Source organism: Myotis nattereri (assembly GCF_964212035.1).
Source record: "Myotis nattereri genome assembly, chromosome: 1".
NCBI lineage: Eukaryota > Metazoa > Chordata > Mammalia > Chiroptera > Vespertilionidae > Myotis > Myotis nattereri.
In genome coordinates this window covers 66,763,507-66,781,008 of record NC_138075.1, presented here as the reverse complement: position 1 = coordinate 66,781,008, position 17,502 = coordinate 66,763,507, and the positions used below count along the sequence as shown (strand labels likewise).

Sequence of the window (17,502 nt, the reverse complement as noted above, 5' to 3'; positions counted from 1 at the left end):
TAGCTTGAACAAACAAGAATTGAAAACACAGGACCAAGGCATTAAAGTTCAGATAATGCTCTATCGTGAAAAATTCTCGTTTCCAAGTTTTACTGTTTTAACAGGTGAGGAGCTAATTTAACCAGGTAAGTTAGTGCCAACTCTTCTTCCCTTCCCATTTGGCATTGAGGTTTTCGTTCTCCTCCCTACTTTCCTAGTGTTCTTCCGTCGTTGATGTTGCAAACTCGACCACTTGTTTCTCAAGGTCTTTTCTTCAAGATTTGCCGAAGTTTTGGCGCCATCCAAGCCCACAGAACATTGGGGAGGAAGATCTCCGACTCATTTGACGGGCTCACGAAGCCCTGGGGACTGTGGATACCCTTGTGGGTGGAGCTGGGCGCGGTAGGGGCGGAGCCGGCGAGGAGCCCTAGGGAACCGGTGGAAGGCACGATTTGAGAAAGCCCGCAAGCAAAGTTTTCACGGTTTTCACGAAGGCTTCGTGTGCGAGGCTGAGGGAATTGGGGTGCCTCTCTCCTGCCTCGCCTTTCTTCATTCTGGAAGCTTCAGTAGGCTGATCTCAGTTGCTGGAACCCGGAAAGGCAGCGGCTTCAGCTCCAGGGGCGGGTCCCAAGGGTCTTGTCGCTGCTACGGGGCCATTTGGCCTCCTGGTGTTGGGGGAGGGGCGAGGGAGGTGCTGCTTGCGCCTCCTTTTGCGCTTGCGCGGCGGTCTCCGAGCGGGTAGGAGCGCCTGCGCGGTGACGTGGACGTCCCGTGCGCGCGCAGGCTCTTCAGCTGGAGCGGACACACGGTGTGCAAACGGAACAAAATAACCCGCCCCCAGCGGGATGTGAAGGACTCCGGGTGAGGCCGGCCACGCCCCGCACGGTAACTCTCGGGCCTGGGCAGGGGGGGTGTCGCTGTAGTACTGGCCCGATTGGAGTTTTTTGAGAGTTTGAAGCTCTTGTGTATTTGAGCGGCGTGAGAGACCTTCCGCTGAGCGATCTTCGCACGCCGCGGCCGGGCCCGGCCTTGCGCTGGGCCGTCTTTGGCGCGCGCCTTTGGTCTCTCCCTCCCCCCCCCCCCCCATGCCCCCAGCGAGGCTGCGCATGTCACCTCGCGCGCGTCCCCGGCCTTACTTCCGCGTCGCGCAGCAAACTGACTAGGAGCATCGACGCCAAAGAGAGCGGCCACGAGGCGGGCGGGGTGAGAAGCGCCCTTGGCGCGGTCCTGCGCTCGCGTGCGTGGGGTGTCGCACCGCATGCTACGATCCGCGTGACGACTTCCATTCGGGCGCTTGGCTTTAAGTCGAGAGCTCTGCTGCTGCGCTTTGCACTTTAGAGCCCAGGTCTCAGGGTTCCAAAACTCCGAGGTAAACGGTGCTGACGTCGCTTTTCTTGAGGAGCTGTGTGCGGCATTTTGACACCCGTACACAGCTCTTACTACCATGTAATTTTCGAGTAAATTGTTTGAGGCAGGACCGCGAATTTAATAAAAGAGGAGGGCGAGGAAGTGAGCTGTATAAGAGTCGGGACTTGGTAAACAAAGGACCGGTGGTTCGAAAGTGCAGAAATGAGGGCGGGGGAAACAGGTGGGAAGAGCAGGTGTTTATTTTCTTTTTCTCTCTGTGGAGCAGCCTGGGCTAGTTCTCTTTTCATGAGGGTTCCCGCTTCTGTTAAATTGTCAAATAGGTCTGCTCCTAGTGGTAGGTGGGTGAGGGGTATAAACCCCTCTGAAGCACTAGTAACCAAAGTTGAGGAATCTGTGTGCGAAGATTATGAAGTTAGGAGGGATCTTTCAAATCGGGTTGAGAGTAGCAAGTGGTAGTGTCTTGCTGGTGAAGATTTTTGCTTTGCCTTTGGAACCCCGGGGATGCCTCCTCCTGGCAAGGGTGTTAGCAGGGAACGCTGAAGGAGGTCTAAAAGGACGGATTATTGATGGCAGTAACCCAAGTACCATCGTTTTAGGGGAAAACCACTCCCCCAGTGTTCACGTCGCCGTAGCAGACACGAGGATCAAGAGAATTTGCGCGCCGCCCGTGCGTGTTGTAAAGCTCCACAGACTTCTGCAGCGGGGTTCCTAGCAGACTTTTCCTGCTCTGCCTTTACATTTTGGACACGTCGTTGTGGCTAGATTGTAGGGAAAGTGCCTGGAGGCTACGTGATGGCTGCTGGGAAGGGCTGGCTTGGAGATACGGGTACTGGGTTCAGGATTAGAGTGTGACTGGGTCCCCCGGAGTGATCCGTGGTTCCGGCGGATGGCACGTGATCTGTCGGGGCTGCTCTTCCCCGGAAGAGCTTTCCTTCCAGCGGATTTTCACGTGGTTCTTGGCTCAGTGGATAGGGCCTCTGCAGTTGAAAAGAAAAGCGGTGATTGTGGGCAATTAATAGTCGTCGGCGACTGCACCTCCTCGGCACTGGCCTGCGCCTTTCTGTTCCCAAGGGTATGGGATCAGCATTAGTGTTTCTTGCCTCCGAAGTGTTGTGTTGTTTTTCTATCTTACGGTTGAGTGGGTTGGGTTCACTTAACAGAAAACGCATGCTTAGGAATTGAGGGAATTCAGTGCCCTGGGTACCTTGCCATACTTACTACTCCAAGGAAGGGTGGCTCTTTGGTTACTGTCCATTTCTGCCATAAAAGTTCTTCAAATTCTTAATGCAGTTGCTAGGGACCTGAGAACTTGCTAACCCCGAGTTGTAGTTAAAGGGACCATTCACAGGAATATTTCCAACGAATGGTATCTGGGGAGAGAAGATCGAGCGTACTATTTTAGGCAGAAGTGAGATTCTGTGCCTTAAAACCTAAAACATTAGAGATAGTATTTTGAAATTTACCTTATTAGGATGGTGATGGTGATAAAAGAAAATGCCCATGGTATTGACTGATTGGGAATAAGTGCTGACTAATAGACAAGTACCATTTATTTAATTTTAAAAATTAATCTAATGACAATTAAGAACCGGTAGTTGAATATTTTACTGTCTTTGCTATATTTTCTGATTGTTTTTATACTTAAAATATATATTTTTAAGCTTTTTAAAATTTCTGGGCCTATTGTATATTGGTAAATACTGAAATTTGAGTCAACCTATTCTCTTAAAATTTGAGTTTCAGAAATGTAATTTACCTTAACCATACTCTTGTGAATGATCATATTAAGGAACAAACTAACATCTTGGTGCCTACAGTACAGTAATGCATTTGTTGTATGAAAGGTTATGGTTATTTTTTAGCAACCTTGGAAACATTTCAGAATAAGTTTTTGAATATTTTTTGTTTTAAAAGTAATGGTATTGGTTTGGAATTTTGATTGATTTTTTTGTGTGTTCAATACATGAATTATTAAGTTAGGTAATTATCTAGTAAAATAACTAGTGTGTTTTGTAAGTTGTATGAGGGTCACCGCTTTAGTAGTTAAAACACCTACAAAAGGGGTCATTGGTGAAAAGACATTTAGAATAGGGACTCTGAAATTTTAAGTTTATTTATGGAACTTGCCACATTACTTATCTCAAAACATTCTTTGTGAAAGCTACTGTTTGTCTCTCTCTCCTATGACATTTTCAGAATGTTACTTACATATTTCTCATCTATGATTAAACATTCCTCAGATAATTACTTTATGCAGATGAAAAGTTTGCTTTTGAAAAGCTGAACTGAGATTATTTTTTTAAAAAAACATGTTTTTATTGATTTCAGAGAGGATGGGAGAGGGAGTGAGAGAGAGAAACATAATTGATGAGAGAGAATCATTGACCAGCTGTCTCCTGCTCAGGATTGAGCCAACCCAGGGCATGTGCCCTTGACAGCAATCAAACCCCGGACCCTTCAGGCGGGTGCTTTGTTCACTGAGCCAAACCAGTCAGGGCCCGAGATTATTTTTGAATGTTAAGTTATATCAGGGGTCCTCAAACTACGGCCCGCGGGCCACATGCAAATACAAATATTGTATTCCCGTTTTGTTTTTTTACTTCAAAATAAGATATGTGCAGTGTGCATAGAAATTTGTTCATAGTTTTTTTTTTAAATATATTTTATTGATTTTTTTTACAGAGAGGAAGGGAGAGGGACAGAAAGTTAGAAACATCGATCAGCTGCCTCCTGCACACCTCCTACTGGGGATGTGCCTGCAACCAACGTACATGCCCTTGACCAGAATCGAACCTGGGAACCTTGAGTCCGCAGGCCGACGCTCTATCCACTGAGCCAAACCGGTTTTGGCCATAGTTTTTTTTTTTAAACTATAGTCCGGCCCTCCAACGGTCTGAGGGACAGTGAACTGGCCCCCTGTTTAAAAAGTTTGAGGACCCCTGAGTTATATATATATGGTCTTCCTTAAAAGCGTTTAGAGAGCCAGATATGAGAGTATTTTAGAATCTTGTTGGAAGGAGTATTTCTTCATGAGTGGCCTAGCTCTTCCTAAAGTACAATTGGTTTTTGCAATTAGTTAAAGTTGTCTTAGCCTGCCCTACCTGGGTTGCCTCAGTGGATAGAGCATTGGCCTGTGGACTGAAGGGTCTCAGGCTCCATTCCCGTCAAGGGCACATGCCTGGTTGCGGGCTCGATCCCCAGTAGGGGGCGTGCAGGAGGCAGCCAACCAATGCTTCCCTCTCATCATTGATGTTTCTATCTCTCCCTTCCTATCTGAAATTAATAAAAATATATGTTTTAAAAAAGTTGTCTTAGCCTTTAGTGTGGTATTGTGTGTCTGAAACAGCTGAATATGTCCAATTGATAATCCTTTCATTAGAAAATCCAGTGTAGTATCCCAAAAGAATAGCCATATTATTATAGTGAAGTGGAATCTGTGCTTAAAGATTGCTTGGAATAGAATTTGAGATAGAGATTGTTTTGGTCATAAAGTAGGTCTTTGGTTTTATCTATTTTGATAAACTCATGGAATAACTTCACTAAAGGATTCTTTAAAAAAAACCCTATACACATCATAAGTCTGAAAATTCTAATTTTTTTCTCTTTTGTATATTTTTTCACATTTTAACTTAGATTCTTGTGTAGAGAGTTCAACTAGGACAGGTCGACATTTTTACACTTAATTTTTTTTTTTGTTTAGGCGAAAGGAGAATTTTGAAATGTATATATATAAAAGCATAAAATTCAGTGCACTAAATCTAGTAACACTAAACTGGATTTCTGTCAGTTGAATTTTTGACATTTCATAGATTGTGATTTTTAAAGCCTTGTTTAAAATTTCTTTGTCCTTGTTTTACCTGGAATTGTCTGAAAACCAAGCTTTTATATTATAGAAGATAATTTTTAAGACATTCTGAATCCTTTTAGATACTCATAGGTTTGGGATAGCTAAAACATATTTTCAAATAGTTCTTTGTCAATAGTCATATTTAAGTGCATTTAACATTTTTGCATAATTGCTCACAAAACTTTGAAATATGTGGACTAAATATAGCATTAGGAGTTTGCATTATTTGAGTTAATATACTATTGTAGAGGTATTAGTTTTTGTGAGTTCTCTAAGCTTTACTCTTTTTTTTTTTTAATATATTTTATTGATTTTTCACAGAGAGGAAGGGAGAGAGATAGAGAGTCAGAAACATCAATGAGAGAGAAACATCGATCAGCTGTCTCCTGCACATCTCCCACTGGGGATGTGCCTGCAACCCAGGTACATGTCCTTGACCGGAATCGAACCTGGGACCTTTCCACACGCCGACGCTCTATCCACTGAGCCAAACCGGTTTCGGCTAAGCTTTACTCTTTTTACAGTCACCTTTTTTGTTTAAACTTAGTCTTATGAATATCTGATAGGTGTTTACCTAAACTTCTTAGTTTTAGTAAACCAATGAACCTACTTGTCTTAAGCCTGAGGCAGCTTTTGAAAAGAGTCACCCTAAATTTTATCTTTTAAAAATAAGCTTTAAATCAGAGGAATGATTCTTTTTTCACCTTTCCTAGTATTTATGCTTTAGTGTTAGGAAGTGGGTTTCTACCTCTATATTTAGCCATAATAGGAATCAATAGCTAACCTTTCTGAAGTCTTGATTTTTAAAATACTTGTGTCTATTATCCTTAGGCTAGAGAATATGTTAAGTTTTGGAGGGTTTTTTTTGGGGGGGGAGGGGGGTGATGTGGCCAATCTTGTAAGAAGAGATAAAAATCAGACGTTTTTATTGCTTGTCAGTAGGTCTGATGAAAGGTAAAATTAGACTTTTTAAATAAAATGAGGAGCACCCAGCCCTAGCCGGTTTGGGTGAGTGGACGCAGCGAAGGTTTCCTGTTTGATTCCAGTCAAGGTCAGATACCTTGGTTGTAGGCTCATCCCTGGCCTGGGCCCTGGTCAGGGCGTGCAGGAGGCAAACAATTGATGTGTTTCTCTCACATTGATATTTCTTTCTGTCTCTCCTCCGCTTTCCAACTCTCTCTAAAAATCAATGGAGAAATATACTCGGGTGAGGATTAAAAACACAAAACATAAATGAGAAGCACCCATAGTGGCTGAATTTGATTAATCAAAATTACTGACCCAGTTATATAGGAGTAATGATGTAGCATCTTCCTTTTTTGTACAAAGGCTAATTGGAGGTGATTATTTCTTGTAGAATATTTAGGTAATTTAGAACACTAGTTCAGTTAAATTTAATCTGAGATTTCTTTGCAACTTTTTTTTTTTTAATATATTTTATTGATTTTTTACAGAGAGGAAGGGAGAGAGACAGAGAGTCAGAAACATCGATGAGAGAGAAACATCGATCAGCTGCCTCCTGCACATCTCCCACTGGGGATATGCCCGCAACCCAGGTACATGCCCTTGACTGGAATCGAACCTGGGACCTTTCAGTCCGCAGGCCGACGCTCTATCCACTGAGCCAAACCGGTTTCGGCTCTTTGCAACTTTTTATTGAGATTTGATTCACATAGCATACATTTCAGCATCTTAACAGATACACTTAAGTGGTTTCTAGTTCCTGAATGTTTTCACTCCCCACCCCAGATATGCCATACCCATTAGCAATTGTCTGAATTATCCCTCTCTCCGTGTTTCCTGGCAACCACAGATTTACTTTTTATCTCTAGATTTGCCTATTCTGGACATTTTGTATAAATGGAACCATACAATATTGTGTTTTTCGTTATAACTTTTAAGAATTAACTAATTTGCTTTTTAAGTCTGTTTTTTTGGAGTGGGTTGTATGTTCAAAAGATATAAAATCTAGAACATGTCAGTATGTATTTTCCCAGCCACTCAGTTTTCCCGGGATATAGCTAATACTACCAGTTCCTTTTCTGTCTTTACAATCTATGTCAAGCAAATACATACATATTCTGTGTGCTGTGTTTTTTTTTTTATTATTATTTATTATTAGTTAAGGTATTACAAATGTGTCCTCATCCCTCCCATTAACCCCAACCCCCCCCCCCCCCCCCCACCCCGCACACTCATGCTCCCTGTTGTCCATGTCCACTGGTTTGGCTTATATACATGTATACAAGTCCTTCTGTTGATCTCTTCCCCTTACCCCCGCCCTCTCCTACTTTCCTTCTGGGGATTGATAGCCTGATTGCTGTTTCTTAGTCTTTGGGTCTGTCCCTTTTCATCAGTCTATGTTGTTCTCTATAATCCACAAATGAGTGAGATCATGTGGTATTTATCTTTCTCTGACTGGCTTATTTCACTTAGCATAATGCTCTCCAGTTCCATCCATGCTGTTGCAAAAGGCAAGAGTTCCTTTTTTTTTATTTTTACCGCAGCATAGTATTTCATTGTGTATATGTACCACAGTTTTCTAATCCATTCATCTGCTGATGGGCACTTAGGCTGTTTCCAAATCTTAGCTATGGTGAATTGTGCTGCTATGAACATAGGGGTGCATATATCCTTTCTGATTGGCGTTTCTGGTTTCTTGGGATATATTCCTAGTAGTGGGATCACTGGGTCAAATGGGAGTTCCATTTTTAGTTTTTTGAGGTAGCTCCATACTGTTCTCCACAGTGGCTGCACCAGTCTGCATTCCCACCAGCAGTGCAGGAGGGTTCCTTTTTCTCCACATCCTCTCCAACACTTGTTTGTTGATTTGTTGATGATAGCCATTCTGACAGGTGTGAGATGATAACGCATTGTCATTTTGATTTGCATCTCTCGTATAATTAGTGACTTTGAGCATGTTTTCATATGTCTTTCGGCCTTCTGTATGTCCTCTTTCTAAAAGTGTCTATCTAGGTCCGTTGCCCTTTTTTTTTTGGATTGTTTATCTTCCTTTTGTTAAGTTTCATGAGGTCCCTGTAAATGTTGGAAATTAAACCCTTATTGGTGGTATCATTGGCAAATATGTTCTCCCATGTAGTGGGTCTTCTTGTTGTTTTGTTGATGGTTTCCTTTGCTGTGCAAAAGCTTTTTATTTTGATGTAGTCCCATTTGTTTATTTTCTCTTTAGTTTCCATTGCCCTAGGAGCATTATCAGAGAAGAAATTCCTTCGGCATATGTTTGCGATTTCGCTGCCTGTGGATTCCTCTAGTATTTTTATGGTTTCCCATCTTACGTTTAAGTCTTTTATCCATTTTGAGTTTATTTTTGTGTATGGTGTGAGTTGGTGGTCTAGTTTCATCTTTTTGCATGTATCTGTCCAATTTTCCCAACACCATTTATTGAAGAGACTGTCTTGCTTCCTTTGTCGAATATTAATTGGGCATAGTGGTTTGGGTCGATTTCTGGGGTCTCTGTTCTATTCCATTGATCTATATGTCTGTTCTTGTGCCAGTACCAAGCTGTTTTAAGAACAGTGGCTTTGTAATACAGTTTGATATCTGGTATTGAGATCCCACCTACTTTGTTCTTTCTCAGGATTGCTGCAGCTATTCGGGGTCTTTTTTTATTCCAGATGAATTTTTGGAATGTTCGTTCTAGATTTGTGAAATATGCCGTTGGTAATTTAATGGGGATTCCATTGAATCTATAAATTGCTTTGGGTAGTATGGACATTTTGATGATGTTGATTCTACCAATCCATGAACACGGTATATTCTTCCATCTGTTTATGTCTTCCTCTATCTCTTTTTTCAGTGTCCTGTAGTTTTTGGCATATAAGTCTTTTACCTCCTTAGTTAAGTTTATTCCTAGGTATTTTAATTTTTTTGGTGCAATGGTAAATGGGATTGCTTCTGTAGTTTCACTTTCTGTAAGTTCACTATTGGTGTAAAGAAATGCCATGGATTTCTTAGCATTAATTTTGTCTTTTTTTTTTTTTAAATATATATATTTTATTGATTTTTTACAGAGAAGAAGGGAGAGGGATAGACAGTTAGAAACATCGATGAGAGAGATGGATCAGCTGCCTTCTGCACACCTCCTACTGGGGATGTGCCCGCAACCAAGGTACATGCCCTTGACCGGAATCGAACCCGGGACCTTTGAGTCCGCAGGCCGACGCTCTATCCATTGAGCCAAATCGATTCGGCCTTAGCATTAACTTTGTATCCTGCTACATTGCCGAATTCATTTATTAAGTCTAATAATTTTTTGATGGAGTCTTTAGGGTTCTGTATGTACAGTATCATGTCATCTGCAAATAAGGACAGTTTTACTTCTTCTTTTCCAATCTGGATGCCTTTTATTTCTTCTTGCCTGATCGCAATGGCTAGTACTTCCAGTACTATGTTGAACAGGAGTGGTGAGAGGGGGCATCCCTGTTTGTTCCTGTTTTTAGGGGGAATGGTTTTAGTTTTTGCCCATTGAGTATGTTGTTGGCTGTGGGTTTGTCATATATGGCTTTTATTATGTTGAGGTATGATCCCTCAATTCCTATCTTGCTGAGAGTTTTTATCAAGAAAAAATATATTTTTATTGATTTCAGAGAGGAAGGAGAGAGAGAGAGAGAGAGAGAGAGAGAGAGAGAGAGAGAGAGAGAGAAAGAGAAACATCAATGATGAGAGAGAATTATTGATTGGCTCCTGCATGCCCCCTACTGGGGATCAAGCCCACAACCCGGGCACATGCCCTTGACCGGAATTGAACCCAGGACCCTTCAGGCACAGGCTGAAACTTTTATCCACTCAGCCAAACTGGCTAGGGCTATATGTTTTTGTTTAAATCCTCACCCAAGGAATGTTTTTTGTTTTTTTTAAAAATATATTTTATTGATTTTTTACAGAAAGGAAGGGAGAGGGATAGAGAGTTAGAAACATCGATGAGAGAGAAGCATCTATCAGCTGCCTCCTGCACACCCCCTATTGGGGATGTGCCTGCAACCAAGGTACATGCCCTTGGCCGGAATCGAACCTGGGACCCTTCCGTCCGCAGGCTGACGCTCTGTCCAGTGAGCCAAACCATCTAGGGCTGTTGTTGTTTTAAATTGATTTTAGAGAGGAAAGGGGGGGTGGGGGAGAGAAGGGGAGGGGAGGGAAGGGGAGGGGAGGGGGAAACTTTGATGTGAGAGGAACACTGATTGGTTTCCTCCCTTACACGCTCAAACCGGGCATTGAACCTGCAACCTAGGTATGTGCTGTGGCCAGAAATTGAACCCACAAACTTTTGCTGTATGGGGAGGATGCTTTAAGCAACTGAGCCACCAGGCCAGGTTTTGTGCTTTTTTTTTTTTTGGTTTACTTTATGAAGAAGAGTTACATAATCTATAACAACTCTTTTGGACCTTTTGCCCTTAATATATTTTATAGGTAATTTTGTATGAGTTCATGAAGTTTATATAGTTTTCCTTTGTAGCTGCAGAATATTTCATTTTGGATATACCACCATTTACTTAACTGGTCTCCATTGATGGACTTTTTCTCCAGTTTTTTGCTGTTCAAAGTAGAAAAGCAGGGACTAATCTGTACATATTTATTACAGGTGTGTGTGTGTGTATGAGTGTATATTTAAGATAAAGTCCTAGAACTGTTCCATGGGATGTATGCATTTGTACTTTCGATATTTTTATGTTGCCCTTTCTGACACCCTTTCCAATACCTCTACCAAACTTTGATTTTTGCCAGTTTAATAAGGTCAAAAACAGTATCTCCGTATGATTTCCATTACCATTTCTTTTATGCTAAGACTATGTACATTTTCATAGCCATTGGCTCTTCCTCTCATTTGCCCATTTTTCTATTAGATTTTTGGTCTTGTAGGAACCCTCTTTATATTAGGTAAATGAGTTACTAGGATATAATTTGCAAACACCCTTTCCCAGTTAGTCATTTGTTTTTTCAATTTTACTTGCATGATATTTTCCAGATATAAAACATGTATATGATGTTGAATTTATCAAAGGTTTTGTGTTATACTTATTATCAAGCTTTTCTGAGGAGTTTAAAAAAATTAGGCTGAGGAATGGGTTGTGATTTAAATGATCCTTCTGAAATTTGTGGTTTCTTTTTTTCTTTGCTTTTTTTTTTTAAAAAAAATGTTTTTGTTGATTTTAGAGAGAGGAAGGGAGAGGGAGAGAGACACATTGATGTGAGAGAGAAACATCAATCAGTTGCCTCCACTTGCACCTAGACTGGGACCCAGCGATCCAGGGACCAAACATGGGTGGGACTGCACTCAACCAGCTGAGCCACACTGGCTAGGGCTGCCAGGGCTGTCATGGTTTCTTTAAATGTGTGTACTATCAAGTTAAGGTAGCATTTTACCTATTTCTTAAAAAAAATGTTTTTATTCTTTTTAGAGATAGAGGAAGGGAAAGGGATAAAGATAGAAGCAACATTTTAGTAGAATTTAGGAATATCTTTTGGAGATAACAATTATTCTTGTCATCTATGTTAACAAAATATTCACTTAATTAAAGGGTTTTTGTTTTTCTGCTTATTTTTTAGGCTGAGAAGGCCATTGTGACTATGTGGTGACTACAGTTATCTTACTACGAGTTTCCCACTGGAATCATGGAGGAAAAACAGCAGATAATATTGGCTAGTCAAGATGGTGGGACAATGGCAGGAGCAGCACCTACCTTCTTTGTCATCCTAAAACAGGCAGGAAATGGCAAAACAGATCAAGGAATTTTGGTTACTAATAGGGATGCTTGTGCTTTGGCTACCAGTGTGTCATCCCCAGGAAAATCTACAGGGAAGATTTGCCTTCCAGCTGATTGCACTGTGGGAGGTATCACTGTCACCTTGGATAACAATAGTATGTGGAATGAATTCTATCATCGAAGCACAGAGATGATTCTGACCAAGCAGGGAAGACGCATGTTTCCTTACTGTCGTTATTGGATAACAGGTTTAGATTCAAATAAGAAGTATATCCTTGTCATGGATATATCTCCTGTGGATAACCATCGTTATAAGTGGAATGGTCGCTGGTGGGAACCCAGTGGGAAGGCAGAGCCCCATGTTTTGGGGAGGGTTTTTATTCATCCAGAATCTCCTTCCACAGGTCATTATTGGATGCACCAACCAGTATCTTTCTATAAACTGAAACTTACCAACAATACACTGGACCAAGAAGGGCATATTATCTTGCACTCTATGCATCGATACCTGCCAAGGCTTCATTTGGTACCTGCAGAAAAGGCTACTGAAGTGATTCAGTTAAATGGCCCTGGTGTCCACACATTTACCTTCCCACAGACTGAATTCTTTGCAGTAACAGCTTATCAGAACATACAGATTACTCAGCTGAAAATAGATTACAATCCATTTGCTAAAGGCTTCCGGGATGATGGGCTGAATAGTAAGCCCCAGAGAGATGGAAAGCAAAAAAACAGCTCTGACCAAGAAGGTAATAGTGTTCCCAGTTCTCCTGCTCAACGGGCCCGTCTCACAGAAGGTGAAGGGTCAGAGATACAGCTAACTGATTCAGATCCTTTATCTAGGGGTCATGAGATATCAGACAAGGGTTTGGAGAAGCCTTTCCTTAATATAAATCAAGACTTTCTTGGTTTCATGGATATTGATTCATCAGTTGGTGAAGTTACTCAGTTTAAACAAGAGGTTTCTGAAAGGTAGGTAACAGTTTTTCTGTTTCTAGTGATAAAAGATTTTGGATTGAGCATGTTTGTGTGGACTGCTGATTTTCATAGACAATGGTAAATGTAAGCTAAATACACCACAACTGCTTTTACATTCTGTGAAGTGATGGTTCATTTCTCTGTAATATCAGTTGTGTTGAGGATTCAGAATTGTAGGCAAATTAGATGATTTATCAGAATGGGGATCTTTCATTCATTTAGACTTATAATTTTCTTAATCATGCATAGGACTGTTCCTTGGTTATATGTAGACACACTTAATTGAGGAAGGGAAAAGAAATGACTTCCAAGAAATGTCATAATTGAAAGAAAACTTAGATTCAGACAAGTTACAGAAGGGATTCAAAGTACACTTAATACTTAAGAATTTACTATCTGTGGATATCTTAACCCATAAATTGCCTGACTGAAAAGCAAGCTGAAAGTTATTATTATACCCTTAGGTTAAAATAGCATTGAACTTGCATTATTTATGATTTTTAATGGAAAGTTGTTTTTTTTTTTTTTTTTAAATGGATTTGAGAGGAAGGGAGAGAGATGGAGAGAGAAACATCAATGGGAGAGAGAAAAATGGATAGGTTGTCTCTGGTAGAGGATTGAACCCTAAACCAGAGTGTATGCCCCGAGTAGGAATCGAATCCACCACCTTTTGGTATACAGGACAGCGCTCCAACCAAGTGAGCCACACCAGCCAGGGATTTTTATTATTTTTTCAATCAAGGGCTATTTTTTTTAGAGCAGTTTTAGGTTCACAACAAAATCTGCAAAATTGAGGGGAAGGTATAGAGTTTTTCTATAGATCATATGCCCCAACACATGCATAGCCTCCTCCATTATCAAGATCCCCCATGAGAGCAGTACATTTGTTTCTATTGATGAACCTGCATTTACACATAATCACCCAAAGTCCATAGATTACATTAGTACATTAGGGTTTACTCTTTGTGTTGTACAGTCTATGAGTTTGGACAAATGTATATAATGACATATATCCACCTTACATACATACATAGAGTATTTTCATTGCACTAAAAATTCTCTGTGCTCTGCCTGTTAATTCTTTCCCTCGAACCTCTGACAACCTCTTATATATATATTTTTTTAACCTTCACCTGAGGATATATATATTTTTTATTATTTTTAAAATATATTTTTATTGATTTCAGATAGGAAGGGAGAGGGGGAGAGAGAGAGAAACATCAATGATGAGAGAATCATTGATTGGCCGCCTCCTGCAGGCCCCCTACTGGGGATTGAGCCTACAACCGGGCATGTACCCTTGACCAGAATTGAGCCAGGGACCCTTTGGTCTATAGGCTGATGCTCTATCCCAGGGGTCCTCAAACTACGGCCTGCGGGCCACATGCAAATACAAATATTGTATTTGTTCCCGTTTTGTTTTATTACTTCAAAATAAGACATGTGCAGTGTGCATAGGAATTTGTTCATAGTTTTTTTTTTAAACTATAGTCCGGCCCTCCAACGTTCTGAGGGACAGTGAACTGGCCCCCTGTTTAAAAAGTTTGAGGACCCCTGCTCTATCCACTGAGAGAAACAGGCTAGGGCTGTCTCCTTTTTTAAAAAAAATGTTTTTATTGATTTTAGAGAGGAAGGGAGGAGGGTAGAGAGAGAGAGACATCGATGGGCTGTTTCCTGCACACCCCCTACCTGGGATTGAGCCTATAACCCGGGCATGTGCCCTGACAGGGAATTGAACCAGTGACTTTTTGGTTCATGGGTTGGCACTCCATCACTGAGCCACACCGGCTGGGCTGTCTGTGTCTCTTTTTGATCACGTATATCTTTCAGTAAAATTAATAGAAAGGATATATGGGACCTAGAATTTTAGCATGTTTAAGTAAAGTAACTTCTGATGAAAATAATAATAGTCCCTTGCTCTTCTCCCTTTGAAATCCTAATTTTCTTCTTACATGTTGAAAAATAGTTTTATTTTGCCCTCGTACTTTATAAATTGTTTGGTTAGTTCTGTGCTGAAAATGCATTGCAAGTTCCCGTTTCCTGTTGAGAATTCTTTTAAAATACATTTTTATTAATTTCAGAGAGAGAGATAAAAACATCAGTGATGAGAATCATCAATTGGCAGCCTCCTGCTCGCCCCCCACAGGGGATTGAGTCCGCAACCCTTGACTGGAATAGAACCCAGAACCCTTCAGTCCGCAGGCCGATGCTCTATTCACAGAGCCAAAGCAGTTAGGGCACCTGTTGAGGATTTGATGCCATTTTGATTCCTGGTCATTTGAAGGCTCTTAAGATCTTTTGTTCATTCCTTATATTATGAAATTTTATAGTGATGGGCCTTGGTGTGGTTCTTCTCATCATTGTGCTATTTTTTTTCAATTAAGAAATTCATGTACTGTGGTTCTAGGAACACTTTTAGTATAATTTGTCTAAGTTTTTCACTTTCACTTTTTTCTTTTTTTTTTTAAACTCCTTATAGTTGGATATTCCATCTCCTGGATTGATTATCTTATCAGTCTTCTATTGTCGGTTATCTTTTTCCTCTACTTTATGTTGAAGTTTCATTGATTTACCTTCTAACTTGGTAAAGTTTTTTTTAACTTGCTAAAGTTTTTATTGCAGCTATCAGATTTCAAGAGCTCTTCTATTTTCTTTTTCATTCCACATTTCCTTTTCCCAGTGGATTTCTTTTTTCTATTAACTTAATTATCACCAGTGTCTTGGAAGGTATTATGTTACAGGTTTTTTTGAATGTACATCCTTAGTACATGTACATATCTTTATTGTATATCTATTAAATTACATTGTATTGTCTAGTTTTTTGTTTCCTGCACTGGTCTGTAATTTACTTGAGTGTGGGGTGGGCACTGTTTTTTTGGTAATCCTCAGGCCCAACAAAATTTGCCTGGTACATTGTAGACACAGTGTAATTATCCCTTAATATCTAAGGGGGATTGTGTCCAAGAACCCCCCAACCCCCGCCAAGACCAAATTTGGCAGATGCTCAAATCCCTTATATAAAACTAGGGACCTGGTGCATGAATTCATGCACCTTGAAAGGAATGTGGGCCTCGAGGCTGCAGTGGGCACAGGAGTGGGTCTTGGCCCATCCTCTGTGCCCCCACCCGGCCCCTCCTGCCACGGCACTCAGTCCCCTCTCTGCCGGCAGCCCAGCTCCCACGCGCTGACAGTGCCGGCACTGCTCGCACCTGCTGAGCGGGGCCGGCACTGTCAGTGGGTGCAAGCGGCGGCTGCTGCCCCGATCACCCCTCAGGAGCAGAGGGAGGTGAAGAAGCCCTCAGGGGCGATTGGGGCTGGCAGCTGCTGCTTGCATTCGCTGATGGTGCTGGCAGTGAGTGAGAGCGGTGGCTCAGGCACTGGCTGTGGGTGTCAGTGGGGCCGGCGCTGGCAGTGGGTGCGGGTGGTGGTTCTGGCACCAGCAGTGGATGCGAGCACCGGGCGGGACCGTGGCACATGGGAGCAAAGAATTTTCAGTAACCACCAGAGGTTCGCCCCGATTACAGCGACCGGTGCCCCGCCTTCATCTGGCACCCCTGCTTACCTGCTCCATCATCCCACCGCGGCTGATACCCGCCATGTGCCACGCACACGCCCTGGTGGTCAGTGCTCATCATAGTGACCGGTTGTTTGGTTGTTCCACCGTTCAGTCTATATGCATATTAAGCTTTTATTATATAGGAATATATAAGATAGCAGAGTATTTGCACATAACCTAAACGAGTTTTCCTGTGTACTTTTTTTTCTCTTTTACTCTTATTTGTTGTTGATGCTATTACAGATGTCCCCCATTTCCCTTCTCTTGTCCACCTCCGTGCAGCCCCCACCCCTCCTCCCTCTGGCCACCACCGCACTGTTGTCTGTGTCCATTGGCTATGCATATATGATCTTTGGTTAAGCACTTCACACTTCTTCAACCAGTCCTCCTGCCACCCTCAGTGTGCTCCATGTATCCATGCCTGCGGTTCTATTTTGTTTATTCATTACATTCCACATACCAGTAAAAGTGAGAGTATGTAGTATTTCTCTTTCACTGACTGGCTTATTTTGCTTAGCATAATAATCTCCAGGTTCATCCATGCTGTTGGAAAAGGTAAGGTTTCCTCCTTACAGTTGCATAGTATTCTATTGTGTAAATGTACCATAGGTTTTTGTTTTGTTTTTTTTTTTAGAAGGCCACCAAAAATTTTGGTTGTCTCCCCCAAAAAAAATTGGGAGAGAGAGAGAGGTTACCACAGCTTTTTTTATCCACTCATCTACTAATGGTCACTTGGGCTGCTTCCGTATCTTTATTTATTTATTTTATTTTTAAAATTCTTTATTGTTTAAAGTATTACAGGTCTCCTTTTCCCCCCATTGACCTCTCCTCAGCTGCTCCCACCTCCCAGCACATGCCCTCCCACCCCTACTGTCTGTGGGCATTTGTTATGCTGATATGCATGCATACAAGTCCTTTGGTTGATCTCTTATGCCCTCCCCCCCCCAGTCCTCCCCCCCTCCGCCCCACTGCCTTCCCTCATAGGTTGGATAGTCTGTTTGATGCTTCAATGACTGTGGTTCTACTTTTTTTTGTTTGTTTGTTTGTTTTTT

General features: G+C 41.7%; 1 protein-coding gene across 1 annotated transcript in view; it reads left to right on the top strand.

Annotated features, from left to right (window-relative positions):
* The first annotated feature begins 733 nt into the window (after window positions 1-733).
* MGA (MAX dimerization protein MGA) overlaps window positions 734-17,502 on the top strand; it is a 108,988-nt gene continuing 92,219 nt past the window's right edge. The window contains exons 1-2 of the mRNA XM_081112857.1: window positions 734-864; window positions 11,759-12,888. Coding sequence (XP_080968983.1) covers window positions 11,825-12,888 — 1,064 coding nt within the window. The 5' untranslated portion in view covers window positions 734-864; window positions 11,759-11,824. The remainder of the gene's footprint in view (window positions 865-11,758; window positions 12,889-17,502) is intronic.